The sequence below is a fragment of the Colobus angolensis genome, unplaced genomic scaffold (genome assembly GCF_000951035.1).
Source record: "Colobus angolensis palliatus isolate OR3802 unplaced genomic scaffold, Cang.pa_1.0 Scaffold403, whole genome shotgun sequence".
In the NCBI taxonomy this organism is placed as follows: Eukaryota; Metazoa; Chordata; class Mammalia; order Primates; family Cercopithecidae; genus Colobus; species Colobus angolensis.
Genome location: NW_012117411.1, coordinates 2507785 through 2527464, shown reverse-complemented (window position 1 = coordinate 2527464; position 19680 = coordinate 2507785). Strand labels below are relative to the sequence as shown.

At 36.1% G+C, this 19680-nt stretch overlaps 1 protein-coding gene across 1 annotated transcript in view; it reads left to right on the top strand.

Moving 5' to 3' along the window:
• The first annotated feature begins 11230 nt into the window (after nt 1-11230).
• Nucleotides 11231-19680, top strand: part of PPP1R3A (protein phosphatase 1, regulatory subunit 3A) — a 35981-nt gene continuing 27531 nt past the window's right edge. The window contains exon 1 of the mRNA XM_011955952.1: nt 11231-12075. Coding sequence (XP_011811342.1) covers nt 11240-12075 — 836 coding nt within the window. The 5' untranslated portion in view covers nt 11231-11239. The remainder of the gene's footprint in view (nt 12076-19680) is intronic.

Below are 19680 nucleotides of genomic sequence, written 5' to 3'. Positions count from 1 at the left end.
CACTAGGCAGTGCCCCAGTGGGGACACTGTGTGGGGTCTCCAAACCTACATTTCCCTTCCACACTGCCATAGCAGGAGGTCTCCATGAGGGCCCTGCCCCTGCAGCAAACTTTTGCTTGGGCATCCAGGCATTTCCATACATCTTCTGAGATCTAGGCAAAGGTTCCCAAACCTCAATGATTGACTTCTGTGTACCTACAGGTTCAACACCACATAGAAGCTGCCAAGGCTTGGGGCTTCTACCCTCTGAAGCTGCAGCCCAGGCTTTATGTTGGTCCCTTTCATCCATGGCTGGAGTGGCTGGGACACAGCACCAAGTCCCTAGGCTGCACACAGCAAGGGGACCCTGGGCCCAGCCCAACAAACCACTTCTTTCTCCTGGGCCTCCAGGGCTGTGATGGGAAGGGGTGCTGTGAGGGTCTCTGACATGGTCTGGAGACATTTTCCCCATAGTCTTGGGGATTAACATTAGGCTCCTTGCTACTTATGCAAATTTCTGCAGCTGCCTTGAGTTTTTCCCCAGAAAATGGGTTTCTCTTTCCTGATGTATAGTCAGGCTGCAAATTTTCCAAACTTTTATTCTCTGCTTCCCTTATAAAACTGAATGCCTTTAACAGCACCCAAGTCACCTCTTGAATGCTTTGCTGCTTAGAAATTTCTTCTGCTGGATACCTAAATCATCTGTCTCAAGTTCAAATTTCCACCCTTCTCTAGGGCAGGGGCAATATGCTGCCAGTCTTTTCACTAAAACATAGCAAGAGTCACTTTTGCTCCAGTTCACAACAAGTTTCTCATCTTCATCTGAGACCAACTCAGCCTGTACCTTATTGTTTGTATCACTATCAGCACTTTGGGCAAAGCCATTCAACAAGTCTCAAGGAAGTTCTGAACTTTCCCACATTTTCCTGTCTTCTTCCAAGCTCCCCAAACTGTTCCAACCAGTTCCAAAGTCACTTCCACATTTTTGTGTATATTTCAGCAATGCCCCACTCAACTGGTACCAATTTACTATATTAGTCCCTTTTCACACTGCTGATAAAGACATACCTGAGAATGGGAAGAAAAATATGTTTAATTGGACTTACAGTTCCACATGAATGGGGAGGTCTCAGAATCATGGTAGGAGATGAAAGGCACTTCTTACATGGAGATAGCAAAAGAAAAATGAGGAAGAAACAAAAATGGAAACCCCCGATAAACCCATCAGATCTCGTGAGACTTATTCACTATTGTGAGAATAACACTGGAAAGACTGGCCCCCATGATTCAATTTACCTCCCTCTGGGTCCATCCCACAACAAGTGGGAATTCTGGGAGATGCAATTCAAGTTGAGATTTGGTTGGGGAAATAGCCAAACCATATCAAGATGGTTTCACAGCTGAATTCTACCAGATGTACAAAGAAGAAATGGTACCATTCCTGCTGAAACTATCCCAAACAATTGAAGAGGAAGGACTCCCTGCTAACTCATTCTATGAGGTCAGCATTATCCTGACACCACAACTTGGCAGAGATACAACAATAAAAGAAAACTTCAGGACAATATCCTTGACAAACATTGTTGCAAAACTTTTCAAAAAATGCCAGCAAAGCAAATCCAGCAACACACCAAAAATCTTATCTACCGTGATTGAGTAGGTGTTATTCCTGAGATACAAAGTTGGTTCAACATATATAAATCAATAAATGTGATCTTAACAGAACTAAAGTCAAAAACACATGATTATCTCAATAGATGCAGAAAAGACTTTCAATAAAATTTAACATCCTTTCATGTTAAAAACTGTCAATAACATAGGTATTGAAGGAATATACCTCAAAATAATAAGAACCATCTATGACAAACCCATAGCCAACGTCATACTGAATGGGCATAAGCTGGAAGCATTCTTCTTGAAAACTGGCACAAGGCAAGCCCTCTCTTGTCACTCCTATTCAGTGTAGTATTAGAAGTTCTGGCCAGGGCAATCAGGCAAGGGAGAGAAATAAAAGGCATCCAAATAGGAAGAGAAAAAGTCAAACTATCACTGTTTGCAGATAACATAACTCCATAGCTAGAAAACCCCATAGTCTTGGCTCAAAAGCTCCTTCAATTGATAAACAACTTTAGCAAAGTTTCAGGATATGAAATCAAGAAACAATGATCACTAGTATTCCTATACACCAACAACAGTCACGCTGAGAGCCAAATCAGAAATGCGATTCCATTAACAATGGCCACAAAAAGAATCAAATACCTAAAAATACAGCTAACCAGGGAGGTCAAAGGTCCCTATAATGAGAACTAAAAACCACCACTTAAAGAAATCAGAGATGATACAAACAAACAGAAAAACATTCCATGCTAATGGACAGGAAGAATCAATATTGTAAAAATGGCTGTACTGCCCAAAACAATTTACAGATTCAGTGATATTTCTATCAACCTACCAATTACATTATTCACAGAATGAGAAAAAAACCATTTTAAAATTCATGTGCAAACAAAACAAAGCTCAAATAACCAAGGAAATCCTAAGTGAAAAGAACAAAGCTGAAGGCACCATGCTACCTGAAACTCTAGTATAGGGTCAAACTCTAGTATAGGGTTACAGTAACCAAAACAGCATGGTACTGGTACAAAAACAGACACATACACCAATGGACAGAAGAGAGAAGCCAGAAATAAGGCTGTACACCTACAACCATCTGATATTTGACAAAGCAGACGAAACGAGCAATGGGAAAAGGACTACCTACTTAATAAATGGTGCTGGCTAGCCATATGTGAAAGTTTGAAACTGGACCCCCTTCCTTACACCATATAAAACAATTAACTCAAGATGGCTTAAAGACTTAAATATAAAACTGTAAACTATAAAAACCATGGAAGACAACCTGGGAAATACCATTCTGAACATAGAAACACTCTGTATATTTGTTTAATTTCCTTATAGATGCTGAAGTTAGATCTTTCTCAGACGCATAGTTTGCAAATATTTTCTCCCATTCTGTAGGTTACTCTGTTGACAGTTTATTTTGCTGTGCAGAAGCTCTTGTTTAATTAGGTCCGATCTGTCAATTGTTGCTTTTGTTGCAATTACTTTTGGTGTCCACTCTGGACAAAGATTTCATGACAAAGACACCAAAAATAATTGCAACAAAAGCAACAGCTGACAAATAGGATCCAATTAAACTAAAGAGCTTCTGTATAGCAAAAAAAAAACTATAACAGAGTAAACAGACAATCTACAGAATGGGAGAAAATATTTTCAAACTATGCATCTGACAAAGGTCTGATAAAGAACTTAAACAAATGTACAGAATAAAAGCAAACAACCCCATTAAAAAGTGGGCAAAGGACCCGAACAGACACTTTTCAAAAGAAGACATAACATGCGGCCAAGAAGAATATGAACAAAACCTTAATATCACTGATTGTTAGAGAAATAAATATCAAACCCACAATAAGACAGCATCTCACACCAGTCAGAATGACTATTATTAAAAAGCAAAAAATAAAAGATGCTGGCAAGGCTATGGAGCAAAGGAAATGCTTACACACTGTTGGTGGGAGTATAAATTAGTTCAACTATTGTGGAAAACAGTGTGGCAATTTCTCAAAGACCCAGAAACAGCAACACCATTCAACCCAGCAATACCATTACTGGGTACATACCCAAAGGAATATAAATTGTTCTTTTACCATGATACATGCACACGTATGTTTATCGCGGCACTGTTCACAATAGCAAAGACATGGGATCGACATAAGTGGCCACCAATGGTAGACTGGATAAAGAAAATGTGGTACATATACATGATGGAATACTATGTAGCCACAGGAGAGAATGAGATCATGTCCTTTGCAGGAACGTGGATGGAGCTGGAGACCATTATCCTTAGCAAACTAATTCAGGAACAGAAAACCAAATACTGCATGTACTCCCTTGTAAGTGGGAGCTAAATGACGAGAATACATGGACACATAGAGGGGAAAAACGCACACTGGGGCCTACCAGAGGGCGGGGTTTTGGAGGAGGGAGAAGATCAGGAAAAATAACTAGTGAGTGCTAGGCTTAATACCTGGGTGACTAAAATCTGTATAACAAATCCCTAGGACATGAGTTTACATGTGTATATAACAAACCTGCACATGTACCCGTGAACTTAAGATAAAATTTAAAAGACATATGCATCCAAAACATGAGTCAAAATATACATTGTCTAAATGTAACTATTAGAAATAATAATTTTAAGTTTAAATTAAAAATAATCTTTTAATAATTCATATTAACATAAATAGAACTTAAATTTTGCTTTTCCCCCTAATTGCACAAAGTAATGATTCTAGGCTATCTGTATCATACCAAGGGATATTTGACTCTGGTATGGACTCCTTGGTATTTCTTGGCTGATGTGTCTAACTAGAGTGAAAGTGTGGGATAAAAAATTTAGCAGAGAGTTTTCAATCAGCATGCAAGCACTTGAGTCCCTGCCACTGAATGGTTAACAAAATCAACAAAGTAAATAGTCACAAAAGTCATTATTTGCAGGTTTTGAAGTCCAGACTTCTTTGGAATAGTGATGGATGGTCCCTGGCTGATAATAAAAAATTGTAAAAATCTATCTATGATACAAGAGTCCAATTCTAACATAATAAAGAGGAGACTGTGGGCAGAACCCCTAAAGCCAAGTTTATGATTTCCCAATCAATAACTAAAACTATTAACACAAGGAAGTGAGATCCATAATGATGGAGAATTTTTGTTGTTCCCTCTCTCCATTAGATGCTAGGGTATTGAGAACAGATTCCATATTTTATAACTTACTTTGTAATCTTAGGATCTAACACAGTGCCTGACATGGAGTAGAAGTCAATGTATGTTTGCTTCACAATTAAATGACAACTGTCTTTTTTTAAAAAAAATTTTTATTATACTTTAAGTTCTAAGGTACATGTGCACAACGTGTAGGTTTGTTATATATGTATACATGTGCCATGTTGGTGTGCCGCACTCATTAACTCGTCATTTACATTAGGTATATCTCCTAATGCTATCCCTCCCCACTTCCCCCACCCCACGTCAGGCCCCGGTGTGTGATGTTCCCCTTCTGTGTCCAAGTGTTCTCATTGTTCAGTTCCCACCTATGAGTGAGAACATGCAGTGTTTGGTTTTCTGTTCTTGCGATAGTTTGCTGAAGATGGTTTCCAGCTGCATTCATGTCCCTACAAAGGACATGAACTCAACCTTTTTTATGGCTGCATAGTATTCCATGGTGTATATGTGCCACATTTTCTTAATTCAGTCTGTAAATGACAACTTTCATGATAAAAGATTCATGTGTCTGCAGATTTCACAGTTTTGAAGAGATTTTCAGTAACATTCAGACATTTATACAAAGAACTTAAATGATTTCCAAGGTCACAGTTTCTTAATAATAAGCATGGCTCTAGAACTTAGGCCTACTTACTCCTAATACAGTGTGCTTAGCTATATTTTTAAATATGAAAATGCATATACTATGAGCATAAATTTTATGGGTCAATTAAAAATTTCCTAAGATATTATTAGATGATATCTGTCTTTAAGCTTATAATGTATTTTCCTTCTAGGGTTAATGCTGGAATCACACACACGTCAAGGAAGAATCCACTTGATCACTGAAATTTCAGTTTTCTTAAGTGCAAAATGAAGAGGTTATCTCTGATGTGTGCTTGCTAAACATCCAGAGATCTAGATTTCTGACTATATATTTATATGTCTTTATTTTGGTCAAAATTTAAAGCACATTATATAACCCATATAAAATAAGCCCTTGGTGCTTGAGTATTATACTAGTTTATCTTTCATAAATTAAGCTAAACGACCTGAATGCTGCCTTTGGTGGCCAAACTCTTCTGCTATAACATGATCAATTATCTATATTGAATCATTCAACTATTCAAGAAATAAATGACACAACCCTTTACAAATGTAGTGACCAGCCTGGGCAACATAGTGAGATCCTCATCTCTCAAAAAAAAAAAAAAAATAGCCGGGTGTGGTGGCATGTTCTTATAGTCCCAGCTTCTAGGGAGGCTAAGACAGGAGAATTTCTTGAGCCTAGGAGGTCGAGGCTGCAGTGAGCCATCGTCACACCACTGCACTCCAGCCTGGGCAACAGAACAAGACCATGTCTCAAAAAAGAAATTACCTATATCTTGCAAAGTTTCCATTCTGTTCTGACTTAACTGTGCATACCCTATTGGTAGATATGAACATTTTCAAAGAAAACTTTTCAGTGACTGACATCTGAAGAACAAATCTGTGTCTCAAACTATGTTTGAAGTGATATCCTTTCACTAGTAGTCTTTTAAAATACTAAATATTAATTTTAGTTCTAAGAGATTACATAATTCATTTTTATAACTTAGATCAGTAATTCCCAAATAGAAATATAGCAGTGTCTCTGAGGGAGAGAGAAAACAGTATAAGATATTAAATTTATTAAAGGGGGCATAAGCTGGAAAAGGTTGAGAGAGCTTGTCACAAAGAAAAATTATCTGGACACCCCTGGAGATCTTTCATCAAATGGAAAAAGGAAAGTTCACAAAAGTTAATTGATTTAAAAAAAAAAATGAAATCTAGAACAGATTAATTTTAATGACTATTTTCAAAGAATGATTAATTTGTTAATTATGAATTCTAAAACTAGAAGTTGGCATATGTGTGGAATAATATGAACAATATTGGACTGAGGGCAAGAGAGAGCTGAGTTCAAGTTAGCTCTCTGTTATTAGATAATGGAGTCCTTCATTATTCTGAATTTATGTTTTCTTATGTGAATATGAAGGGACTAGCATAGATGATTGCTAAGCGACGCTAAAGCTCTACCCAATTCTTGCTTTTTTTTTGGTAAAAGCATTTTATAGCACCGCCCCACACTAAAAATAGCACATAGTACGTATGTAGAGGGATAATAGCTACAACCATTTTCATAACTAGAACTTAAGCCCCTGACTATGGCAGACAGACTAGGAGATCATGCCTTTTTTTTTTTTTTTTTTTTTTTTGAGACCTAGTCTCTACTCTGTCTCCAGGCTAGAGGGCAATGGCACGACCTCAGCTCACTGCAACCTCTGCCTCCTCAGTTCAAGCTATTCTGCCTCAGCCTCCTGAGTAGCTGGGACTACAGGTTCATGCCACCATGCCCAGCTAATTTTTCTATTTTTAGTAGAGGCGGGGTTTCACCATGTTGGCCAGGATGGTCTCAATCTCTTGACCTTGTGATCTGCCCGCCTTGGCTTCCCAAAGTGCTGGGATTATAGGCATGAGCCATTGCGCCCGGCTGGAGATCATGCATCTTAACCAAGTCTATATATCAGAATCACTTGTGAAGCAACATCCTCTTGGAAAATCTTATTTGAACATCTCTCCTAGTGACTTTTGACATCTATCTCTGGTTTTAAAAACGCCAGTTCCAGACTCTCTCTTGACAAAACGTTTCTTTAGGTTGCAAAAACCTATGCTAACATGGGAAACAAATGCAAAGTCATAATTAATTTCAAAATAGATCATCTCTTTCCTACACATTTGTGGGTAAACTCAATCTCTCTTATTTGTAATTCTCACCAGATCAGAGCTGACAGAACTTAGATATTTTACCTTTTTTTTCTTGAACTCGTGACAGTAGAAGATTGGGTAATAGAAACTCAGTTGGCATTGAGACGGAGTATGTATAAATAAAGAGGAACACACATATGTATTTTAAGTTATATATGTATATATGTTATATATAATTATATTTGCATATATTTCATATCTCATATCTTCTGTTTGCTCCTCCAAATCCTCTTGCCACCCTTTTCACCATTTTCCTCCCTGTTTTCTGCTGCAGGAGACTGACCTGAATGAACTATAATAGTTCCCATGCCCTCTGGCCAATAGGTAGCTCTGGTAGGACATCATAAAAAGGAGAAAAATGAATTCAGTTTATTTACGCTCCTGGATCACTGGCAAAGTCATCTTCAACTGGCTGTGTCCCTTGACCAGGTCTCCAGTTGGTAAACTCTTTATGGCACTCTTTGCTTTCAAGTTCTGGTAAGTGTTCCTTTCCCTTATCCCTTGACGGATGGTAAAAGCTCTGATGCAACTGACCCCAGTTTGTCACACTAGTTCTTGTGGCTTCTCTGCATTTACACTTTATAAATAGACCCTTGTAAATAAACCCTCCTGGAATTATCTTATTTGAGCATGCCATCTATTTCCTATTTGCTGGGTTCCTGACTGATACCGTTTTTTATGTCAATGGTGCCTTTGAGAATATTTGATTAATACCAAAAATTGTGGAATGCATGGAGACTTGAGCTTTAGTTTGTAACAACAACAACAACAAAACAGAAAGAAAAAGCTGTAACTCTTCTAAAAACAGTATACCTTAGTGGCTGAAGAAGAGTGTGATAAATTGTGTTGAAATTGAGGTAGTAGTGGATATGAGAAAATGGGACGTTGGTCTAATCCGTGATATGGAAATAAAGCAAGGAAATGTGAATTTTAACTGAATGCAAACACCAAGTCACAAGGCTGAGGCTGTTAGTATTTCTTTTCATGCTCCAGAGACACTTGATCTGTAATATTGCATTCATCTGAGGGCAGCTCATTAACAGAAAAATATAGGCAAGCTGGAAGGAGTTCATAGAGGAGTAACAAAATGATAAAAAGCACTGGAGGATTGACATGTGAGAAGAGATTAAAAAGATGAAATCACTCCGCTTTAGCTAAGTGGTGACTAAGGGGGAACATGTCAACTGTCTACAATTATGTGAAGGTTATAAATTCCAAAAGAAAGGCAGTGATTACTACAAATTAAGGTAGTGCTCTGTGTAAAGAGACACATTAACAAGGGAAAAGTTTAGATCAAATAACAGGACCATTTTCTAATGTCTAGCTATATTATGTCTTATAAAGCTAAGTGTTACACACTATAGCCTTTGAAAAAGACAGAAATAAAACAAATTACAAATCATTTCTTAATGATATATATGGATTCTCTATAGCTAGATTACATATCTACCATCTATCTATTGATATATCTTAGAAATCAGCCTTTTACAAACATATATCAGAATTAAAATAGTGACTTGTGCTATTACACTATAGGTTTTGTACTAGACACATTTAACAAGCATCTTGTTTAATTTTTAACATTGCACTTTGACAATTAAGGCAACTGTGGGTTAGAACATTTGAGTAATATTCAGAAGGTCATTCAACTAGTAAGCAGCCGAGCCAAGAAATGGACCCAGGGGTCTTCATTTCCACTCCTTTGCTAACTAAATCCTGGATAGTTAAAATATTTCAGTACATTATTATATCTTAAATTTTCATTATCCCATTATTTACATGGCTATATGAACTATTTTACTAATTTCCATAAAGCATTTTGTTACTGATTTCCTTGACTACATAGCAATACATTTTAGGTACCTTGAAATACAGTTACCTGTGGTCATCAAATCTGCAAGGCACAGACATTTCCACAGACATTACCCATTCTTAAGCAATCCATGGGGTCACTACCCATTCTAGCTATGTGAATGAGATAAAGCTCAAATAATTTCACTTCTTTATCCTTCTAGACACTATAGTCACTTATAATTCTAGAAAATAATTTCTCCATCCACTAGTTATGCAATTCAAATTACCTAATAAGTTATACCACATTAATGAGGTTTTCATTTGAAATAAATTATGCTATTGGGCTCTTTTCAAAAAGAAAAACTAGTCAGTCACCTTTCACACTTTATTTTTTCAGTTTAATTAATAGATATTTGGAAAGAAAACCATGCTCATGTGTAACATTTCAAACAGTACAGCAGACTATAAAGTAAAATGAATATAGCTCCATTCCGCTGCCATCTGTAAGTTTTGTGGATAGAAGTAAGTACTGCTAACATTGTCTTTTGTATCTTTCCAGGAATTTTCTATGCACATATCTGTACACATTTTTTTTTCACTTAGCCATTTATCTTGCTTATCTTTCCATATTAGCACATAAAGTGCTACTTTATCCTTCTAAAACATTCTATTGTATGGGTGTAATGTTATTTATCCAGTGCTCTTTTGAGAGGGACATTTAACAGATTTGTAGAGATTGTTAAACACACAATTCTGTTATGAACGTAGATCTGTATTTATCTTTGTATACTTTCCTATACTGATAGAGCAAATCTTTAGCTGGGGGCATTTCTGGGTCAAATCGTGTGCCGTTAAAATTTTTATAGTTTTTACCAAAATTATCATCCCCAACTTGGGTTTTATGTCATAAAAAAACATGTGACAGTTTAAGCAGGCTGTTCATACTTTAAAACTCATATCAAATTTCAAGGTGTGATGGTATCAACTTGTGCTTTGAGGGCATAGAATGGCCATTTGCAAAATAACATTTTATTCTACATAAATGTACAAGTCCTGGGTCAGGCTTACCTTAGCCCACTTATATTTGCAAATCAATAACACATGTCTTGTCTGTATTTTCCCATGGCTTAATTAAAATAAATGTACTAATCTTCAAAATAATGAATTTGATTACTTCTTTGTTCTAGGCTTTTGCTTGGGCTATTTGTTCTACTTGGACAATCTACCTCACTCTAACTTTGCATGTCTAAATTCCACCTACCCTTCATGCTTTATTTAAAATGATACCTTCCCCATCCGAATCATGTTTCCTTCTTCAGAACTTTCAGCACCTCTATTTAACCCTTTTGTAATAAAAACTATACATTTATAAATCCCTGAAAATGATAGCTGTCATTATTAGTAGGCTCTGGATCTCTCCAGTTCTAAAAATGTTCTTATCTTCCCCTGTTTGCACTTACCTGCTCCATGAATTAATTTAGTTCAAACTACATATTCAGTACTGTGATACTACTTTTATTTTATTTTTAAAAATCCACATTTCCATTTTTAACATCAACTAATTAAAATAATATTTTTATCTTAAAGTTCTAGGATTTCCAATACAGCAGAACATGATTTAAAAATATCTCTTTGGAACTTAACTTATAAACAAATGCAACTTTAAAAACTGTGAGTTAAATCTGAAACATACTGGCAGGAGTAGCATGGATGCTATCATATTCAAGGCCTTTAGAGGCAGGCTAGCATAGTTTGCAGGCTAGCATAGTTGACACGCCATTGGACCTATTTATAGAGCTGACTTCTTTTTGCAATGTCAACTGTAACATTATACTTATTTTAAGCCTCAATATCTCAAATGTCAGCCTCTACTAGTGGAACAGTTCTCTCTTATTTGATATCAGAGAGCCCAATGGAGCCTTCTGAAGTACCTAGTCAGATTAGCAAAGATAATTTTTTAGAAGTTCCTAATTTATCTGACTCTCTTTGTGAAGATGAAGAAGTTACTTTCAAACCTAGTTTCTCCCCTCAACCGAGTAGACGAGGTTCTGATTCTTCTGAAGACACATACCTGGATATCCCATCTTCAGGTACTAGAAGAGTTTCATTTGCTGATTCCTTTGGATTCAATCTCGTGTCTGTTAAAGAATTTGATTGCTGGGAATTACCGAGTGCTTCAACTACTTTCGACTTAGGGACAGACATTTTCCACACAGAAGAATATGTTTTAGCCCCACTGTTTGACTTGCCTTCTTCAAAAGAAGATCTTATGCAACAACTCCAAGTACAGAAAGCAATACTGGAGTCAACTGAGTCTCTTCCTGGGTCTACAAGTATCAAGGGTATTATTCGAGTTTTGAATGTTTCTTTTGAAAAGTTAGTATATGTAAGAATGTCTTTAGATGACTGGCAGACACATTATGACATTTTAGCAGAATATGTTCCTAATTCATGTGATGGTGAAACTGACCAGTTCTCCTTTAAGATTACATTGGTTCCTCCTTATCAAAAAGATGGCAGTAAAGTTGAGTTTTGTATACGTTATGAAACTTCTGTTGGTACATTTTGGTCAAATAATAATGGCACAAATTATACATTCATTTGTCAAAAGAAAGAACAAGAGCCAGAGCCTGTAAAACCATGGAAAGAAGTTCCTAACAGACAAATAAAAGGCTGCTTAAAGGTAAAATCAAGGTGAGGATATATCTTACATACTTTATTCATAATCTTAAAGTTTTTATGTTATTCTTTATTTCATGTGCTGTAAGAAAGTCACTCTATTTAAAAATATACTGCTTGCTATGTAAAAAGCAATGGTGCCAGGGTTTAACAAGGTCAAAGCTATTCAAATGATAGCAGTGGGTTATCCTTTCTACAAATGTGAGAAAAAAATATGGGAAGGGGAACATCACACACCGGGGCCTATTGTGGGGAGGTGGGAGCGGGGAGGGATGGCATTGGGAGTTATACCTGGTGTAAATGATGAGTTGAAGGGTGCTGATGAGTTGAGGGGTGCAGCACACCAACATGGCACATGTATACGTATGTAAGAAACCTGCGCATTGTACACATGTACCCTAGAACTGAAAGTATAATAAAAAAAAAATGGCTATAATGCAATAGGTTGGGAGAGAAGTGCACTGTGTATATTACTTGCCTAATGAGTTATAAATTATTCCTGTTCAAACCTTAAAATCTAGATTATTCACATACAAAATTATTTACTTTGATATTTAAAGTACATTTATTTTCAGTGGTTTTTAAATGTCTATGTTTTACTTTGAAACAGTTTTGATTAACATAAAAGTATATTTCAATTTGTAAACTTCTCTCAAAAGCTGCAAATAACTTCTTAATAACGGTTTGAGTTATACAGGGATGTTTGAAGTGATACATGTTAATTTAAATTATAAAAGAAATGGCCTTAATGATTAACGGAAAGACATAAGTACATGAGTGATATATGAGTTACACACACAATTTCATTAATTATAACCAAGGATAACATTATGGAACACAAATTAGTATAATTTAGTAAAAGTCAATGCAACAGAACAAAAAATGACCCAAATATAAATAGGGATATTCAGCTATATAGATTAGAGATTTGGGATGTGACCCCTCATTAGTAACCTTGCTCTCTTGTTAATGTGAAAAATAAGAAAGACTGGCATTCAGCTGTCTCGATAGTACATAGCTGGCTAATTTCTGTGACACTAGGTAAGTAGATAAAACGTTCATGAGAAGTGATACCCCTTCTGTTCCTCAGTATCCCAGAGGGAAAGTCTACATTGCTCCAGCCACAGGCAAATGTTTGATCATCCTCTGAGTGCTGCATCCTAACTGTCCCTAAACCCAAGGATTTTGGTAACTGTACCGGAAATAGTGTAATATAGGAAATAGGAAATATAGGAAATAGGAAAGGCAATCAAGACACCCAGATTTAATTCTCTAAGGGGAATTTAATACAAAGCATAAGATATGATATTGGGAAATTTTTAAAAAATTATGCTTTAAAGGATAAATAATAACTACTAAATGTATTGTTCCAATGTATTAATAAACTAAATGCAGTATAGGTGGAAGCAATTCAAACATATACGTTATGTTTATTTTCATTTTCCTTTAAAGTCATTTGAAATATTGACTTAATCAACTTTGTGAATTAGGCCAACTTTCTTGGTCTAAATTAAACTTTCTTTGATTTTGACTGATGCTGCTAGGAGAGACGTTTAATAATAATCTCTACATAGGCTAAAATAATTATTTAGATATTTATGAAATTACTCTAACACATTAGCTACACAAACAAAATAAGTTCAACATTATTTGGCAAACTAATTTATATGCGTAAATATATACCTATTAAATACTTTGAAAATAAGATAATTATCAGTGAATATCTGTTAAACACACTGCAACTTGCTGTATATGTTAGAGAAAACAAAATTTAGAAAAGGTGCAGAATTATTGTCTAAAAGCTCATAAAAGAGGCAGTGTTGAACATAGTGGATTTTTCTGCAATTTAAAGATGCAGTTTTAAGATTGCAAGCAATACCTACTGAACTGTGGTTTGGCTAGGGGATTCCTTTGATTCCTTTGACAGGCCGAACTTGACTGATACCAAGACAAAGAGTCGCCAGCTGATAGGCCTCATCTTCTCCCTTGGGTGTGATGTTTTCGGAACTTTTCCTAGTTGAAGATACGTAGAAATATATGTGTCCACACATACATTTGTATTCAGAACAGTAATCACTGGATTCACAGCGGACACCATTCAAGTTTTAATATTGCTTTGGGGAAAAACCTGAGAAGAGCTAAACCACAAAATGGTCTGAAGGCCTGTAAAGTTTCCTAATGAGTTATAAAAATGGAAAAAATCTCTCTCCCTCAAAACCACAAATACATTTTCTGCACTTCTGTAACTTAAAAATGATCAACATAATTCAAACCACATTTTGAAAAAAGCATTTGCCTCTGGAGGAGGCTTTTTGTGCTGAGTTTCAGTCCAACATGAATTTTTACATCTGATTTATATACCACTCAAAATGGAGTGTATAAAGGAAATCCTGACAGATCCTTAGAACAGCATGTGCCATAATAGAATATTTATACAGCTTTTCCATGATATAATTTATATGCAATGGGGTTTCAAATATTCCTAAAACTCACACAAGAGAGCATTATCAAATTTCTAAATGAATATTGCAGTTGGATTTTATTGTGAAGAGTTTGGTTAGAGAAAAATAGCACACCTTATTGGTGTTATTTTACAAAATGTGTACTTGGTTAAAATAAAAATGAACTAATATTTATTTGATCAAAAAATTATAGCTACTAAAATCTCCTCCTCTCTCCAAATAGTTACAGAATCTAAATGGGTCATTTTTGAGCATTTCCACACTTCCTATGTAGCTTAATTTGGAGGTTTTTTTCTTTCAGAAGGTAAAAACAGAACATATATACATATATATATATATATATGATTTTTTTCTTTATACCTGCAAATAGATTAGTAATAGTGTGTAATATCAGTTATAGTTAAAATGAAAATCAGGCTGCCCTGGTGTAGAGAATAACAGCTAACTTCAATTCTTCTTAATACAAAACTTAATTTGCTGTCAGGGTCCCTGAGATTGTATCTTCTCAAAGTGTCAATAATCCCTTCTAATAAGTATGGAATGAATGAATGTGGGAATACATTTAGGCAGGATTTCTGTTAAGTCAATCACCTATCCAGGCATTATGTTTTCTCTATGGAGATTTTTCTCATGTTAGAGTTTGCAAATCTCCACATTGGTATGGGTTGTCTATTTTCTTTTGATGCCTGATAGTCTATACACTTTGGACAGAAAGAAATATGTAGAGAGAGGGGGAGGTAGAGCTTGTAACTCATAGGCATGTGATTGAGAGTGACCCAAAGATATTTAATTGCACTGAAAGGCATGCATCATGAGATACTTGTTAAGCATCACCACATATCCTAGCAAACTAAGCAGATTTCTGATATATCTGACGGATTTTATTTTAAAATCAATGATAAAGATGACATTGATATAAATCACATTAAATGTACATAGACAAATGAGCTAAAATAGCATACAAAACAATATAACCTCAAAGTTAAGATTTTAGGCTTCAGAGTTAAAGATATCTGAGTTTGAGTCCAAGCTCTCTTACATGCTAGCAATGTGAACTTGGGCAAGTTAAGCAGAGAGAAATGAAGGGGAGAGAGAAAACAGCAAAACCAATTTCAGATTCTCTGGGTATACAATAGAAGCCATAGATAAAAAATGAAATAAGAATTATTTCCACTTGAGGTTTTCTAGAATACATGACCTAGAGCTGACATTGTGTGCTTATTGGCCTTGGGGGTGGTCTCCCTTCTCAGCATCTTGGCTTTTTTTCCCCACTGCCTGCTAAATGTATGTTCCTAATGGCTGGGTACACCGGTTGACTTCATCTGGTTTTGTATTTTATTAAGTGAAACCAATTTATTATTTTAAGTAAAGAAACTGCATGATATAGGTGTTTGATGGTATTTATAACTTGGCCAAGTGAATGCAAATAAAGTTCTCAATGACTTTAAGGCCAAAGGAGAAAACTGATTAGTCCTTAATTTTTGTACTGTAGGAAAAGAACCAGGTACCTTCAGGAATAGGAAAGAGAGAACTCCTTTCTAAAACGTAATTTTAAGAATACAGAGGGTTTATCTTTCAGGGTGGTAAAATTGTGAACGTGAGGCCAAGAAAAGCACTGGGAAATGGGGCATAAGATATGGCTATGTTATGCGTTTCAGTCAGAGCTGTTGGATTGTGAGACTTCCTTAATTTACACGTACAGTATAATCTGGGGTCCTGGAAATAGTCCAAAGAGGTGTAAAGAGCCGCACGAGGCCTTTGGGACCTCATGTATGCCGTAACTAACTCGTTTTGAGTCCACACTAATTGTGGAAGCTGGGTCTGTTTAAGGGAGGGACCTCTGGCAAGGCCACGTGGAAGCATAAAACACAGCTGTGCAGGGCCCAGCAGGAGGGCGTTTGGAAGAACCAGCTGGTTGACAGCAAGGCGCCAACTGGCTTCGCGTTTCCTTGGAGGTCCACCAAGGCTTCATGGCTTCCTGGTTTTGTGGAAGTACATAACCCACCCTAGACTTTCCCTAGGGTGGTTTTGAAACTTTTCTGAGAGAAGAGGAACAAAAGGGTATCCTCCTTCAGGGTGTCTCTCATGCTCTGGCTGAAAGGAGTCGCTATGAATGCCATGCCTCAAATGGATCCTCTGGGATCTCTGGGAGCCTATCCTCCCCACCTGAAGCCCATCTGCAGCCTGTAAAAATAAAGCAGGGCCCACTGTTTCTGAGCCAATAATCCTCCTGGCAAAAAAAAAAAAAAAAGAAAAAAGGAAGAAAAAAGAAGATGGCACCGTTATGAAGTGGGCCAACTTAGTTTTTCACCTTCCTCCAGTTCTGCTGTGATTCTCATCCCTATTCCAAGTTTTTACCCCAACCCCTCCAAGGAATAACTCAGGGTTAAAGACCTCAAGGGAAGACACCTGAAGTGGATCTGATTGCCCAGGACCCTATCAAACTTAAAAAATCCTCTCTAGTCTGACACCTCTCTTTTTAACCTTGCCTAAAATTTACATATATGTGTGTTTGTGTGCATATATGTGTGTGTTGTATGTTTATCTATGTAGGTACACATGTACATGCATGTATGAGATTTTCCTTCTTAAATGCAGACCCCTTTGAGGGTGGCAGGAGCTCTCTCAATCTTATACCCATTGAGGTGAGTTGCACAGAGGCACTTTGAGTTTGGACTGAGAAAATGGAAATGCCTGATTTTAGAGCAGAGAGCACTACAGAGTACAAGGCAGATTTAAGTATGTTGTGATACGGGTTCCATAGTAGTATGAGACTCCTGGGGTCTGGAGTACGTGTTTGTGTGGAGGGTGGTGAATTCCAAAAACATTGAAGCACAATGGAAACAGTAAGGGCTTTAAAGTAAGGCAAGGCCTTGGGGTTTTAATTCTAACTAATTACTATCTGCTTGTACTTGGAAAATCATATTTTGTGTCTATTTTATTCAAGTGTAAAATAGGGATAATAATTTCTACTTGGCAGAGTTGCTATGAGGAATACGTTAGCTAACACATACAAGCATCTATTCCAGTTGCTGACATTTTGTAGATACTCAAAACGGTAGTATTAATGACATTGGTGATAAATTCCACAGTTTCCAGTCCTGTGCAGTACTTGGCTAGTACTGTATTCAAGATTAACGGAGAAATGCTGTTTTCTCTCATTATCATTCCTGCTACCAGGACCCAGGCTAAAACAAATAGTTTCAAAATTAATCATGGTTTGGTTCAATAAGTCTTGGGGGACTAGCCAGGGAGACTAATATTTATGGCGTTGCTTCTGTGGGAAAATGATTTCCAAATGATAGCATCTTCTGGGCCACAAAGAAAACTGTGGAACATCACCTGTTCATAAATTGGAGACTGAGGACATGTTTTTGTCTTAAGATAGCTCTTCTGAAGATGGTTCTTTTGGACTAAATAACTGAGTTGATTGCACACAATTCACCTTATTATCACTTTATGCCTATGAATAGAAGATGAAATTGAAGTTTATATAATTCTCTTCTTCTAAGAAAATACATTATGCATCATCAAATTTCGGTCATTCCTCTGTTTTAAAGCATTGTGTGTACCCCACAACTATATGAAAAGGAATATATCACTTTTCAGAGTATATCTCTCAAATCTTTTCAGGTGTCTATTCTGCTGCTTCAATAACTTTGCTAGGTTAACTAGCATGGTAGTGTTTTTATCTATTAAATAAAAATAACAACTGGTTTTCAAGCCTTAATCATGCCATCCTGCTCTTTAAAGATTTTATGATAAAAAGATGAAAACAAATAAGTTGCTAAATTTAACTGTTATACTGCATTGCTCAGGGACAGAGACCAACTGTACATTAAACAAACCTGTCTTAAGAAATTCTAAAATTCCCTCACACACTAAGTTACTCTGAAAATGGTCTGTGTTGTACATCAGTGGTATTTAAGTGACAACTATAAATTGAATTTTAATATTGTAAGGTAATTGGTGTCCTATGTGTAGTCGTGGTTTTGATTTTTATTTATACCTTTTGAAATTTGCAGTAGTAAAAAGGATTCAAATACCCTCCCCACTGATATTTGTAAATTATATTGAATAGTGAAAATGCTTTTCCTAATTATGTGAAAACATTTCTTAGCCTATTGACACCATCAGAATACCATCCATGATATTTAGAGAATTAAGCCCTGGTACAAACCTAACCTATTGACTCTAAAGCTGTATGAATAACCTCCAGCTGATTTTCATTTTTAAAAATTACTGTGGCTGTGTTAACACAATTATAAATCATATAGAATTGCTAAGATAAATTTCAGTTTCATAAGCTGTATTTGAAATACAAAATATATTCTATCAAGCTCACCTTTTGAAGATTAATATTTATGAATAATTTTATAATATATTAAAACAACTTAAATCTTGTAAGTACTTACCAATTGAAAAATTGAAGTTTTGAAAAGTCACATTTAGGTGCAGCAGAAAATAGATTATATTGTTCACATATAATCTTAAGTAGGTGCATAAGAGTATTGTGTTTATTGTATTTAGTATTTAGTGTAAATATAGTTATAATTATTGTTTCCAATGTTAATACAGTACTTGATTTCTGAACAGTTTTTGTTGAATCCTTTCGTAGAAAAGACCATCTAATTCTATCCTTTGCTTTTAACAGTATTCAGAAAACACCCAGGTTAAATGGTTATATAGTTTCTTCTTAATCATCTTGATATGGTTTGGCTGTGTCCTCAGCTAAACCGTACCTTTGATTGTAATAATCCCCACCTGTCAAGGGTGGAACCAGGTGGAGATAATTGAATCATGGAGGCGGCTTCCCCCATACTGTTCTCGTGGTAGTGAATAAATCTCATGAGATCTGATGGTTTTATAAATGGGAATTCACCTGCACAAGCTCACTTGCCTGCTGTTATGTAAGACATGCCTTTGCTTCTCCTTTATCTTCCGCCATGATTGCGAGGCCTTCCCAGTCATGAGGAACTGTAAGTCCATTAAACCTCTTTCCTTTATAAGTTACCTAGTCTCGGGTATCTCTTTATTAGCAGTGTGAGAACAAACTAATACATATCTCTTGGGAAGATTATGTTCTTCACTAATGTGTTCTATCAGAAAGTTCCATGTCTTTAATGTAGCCACTTATATTGTTCTGTCTTTAGTCATT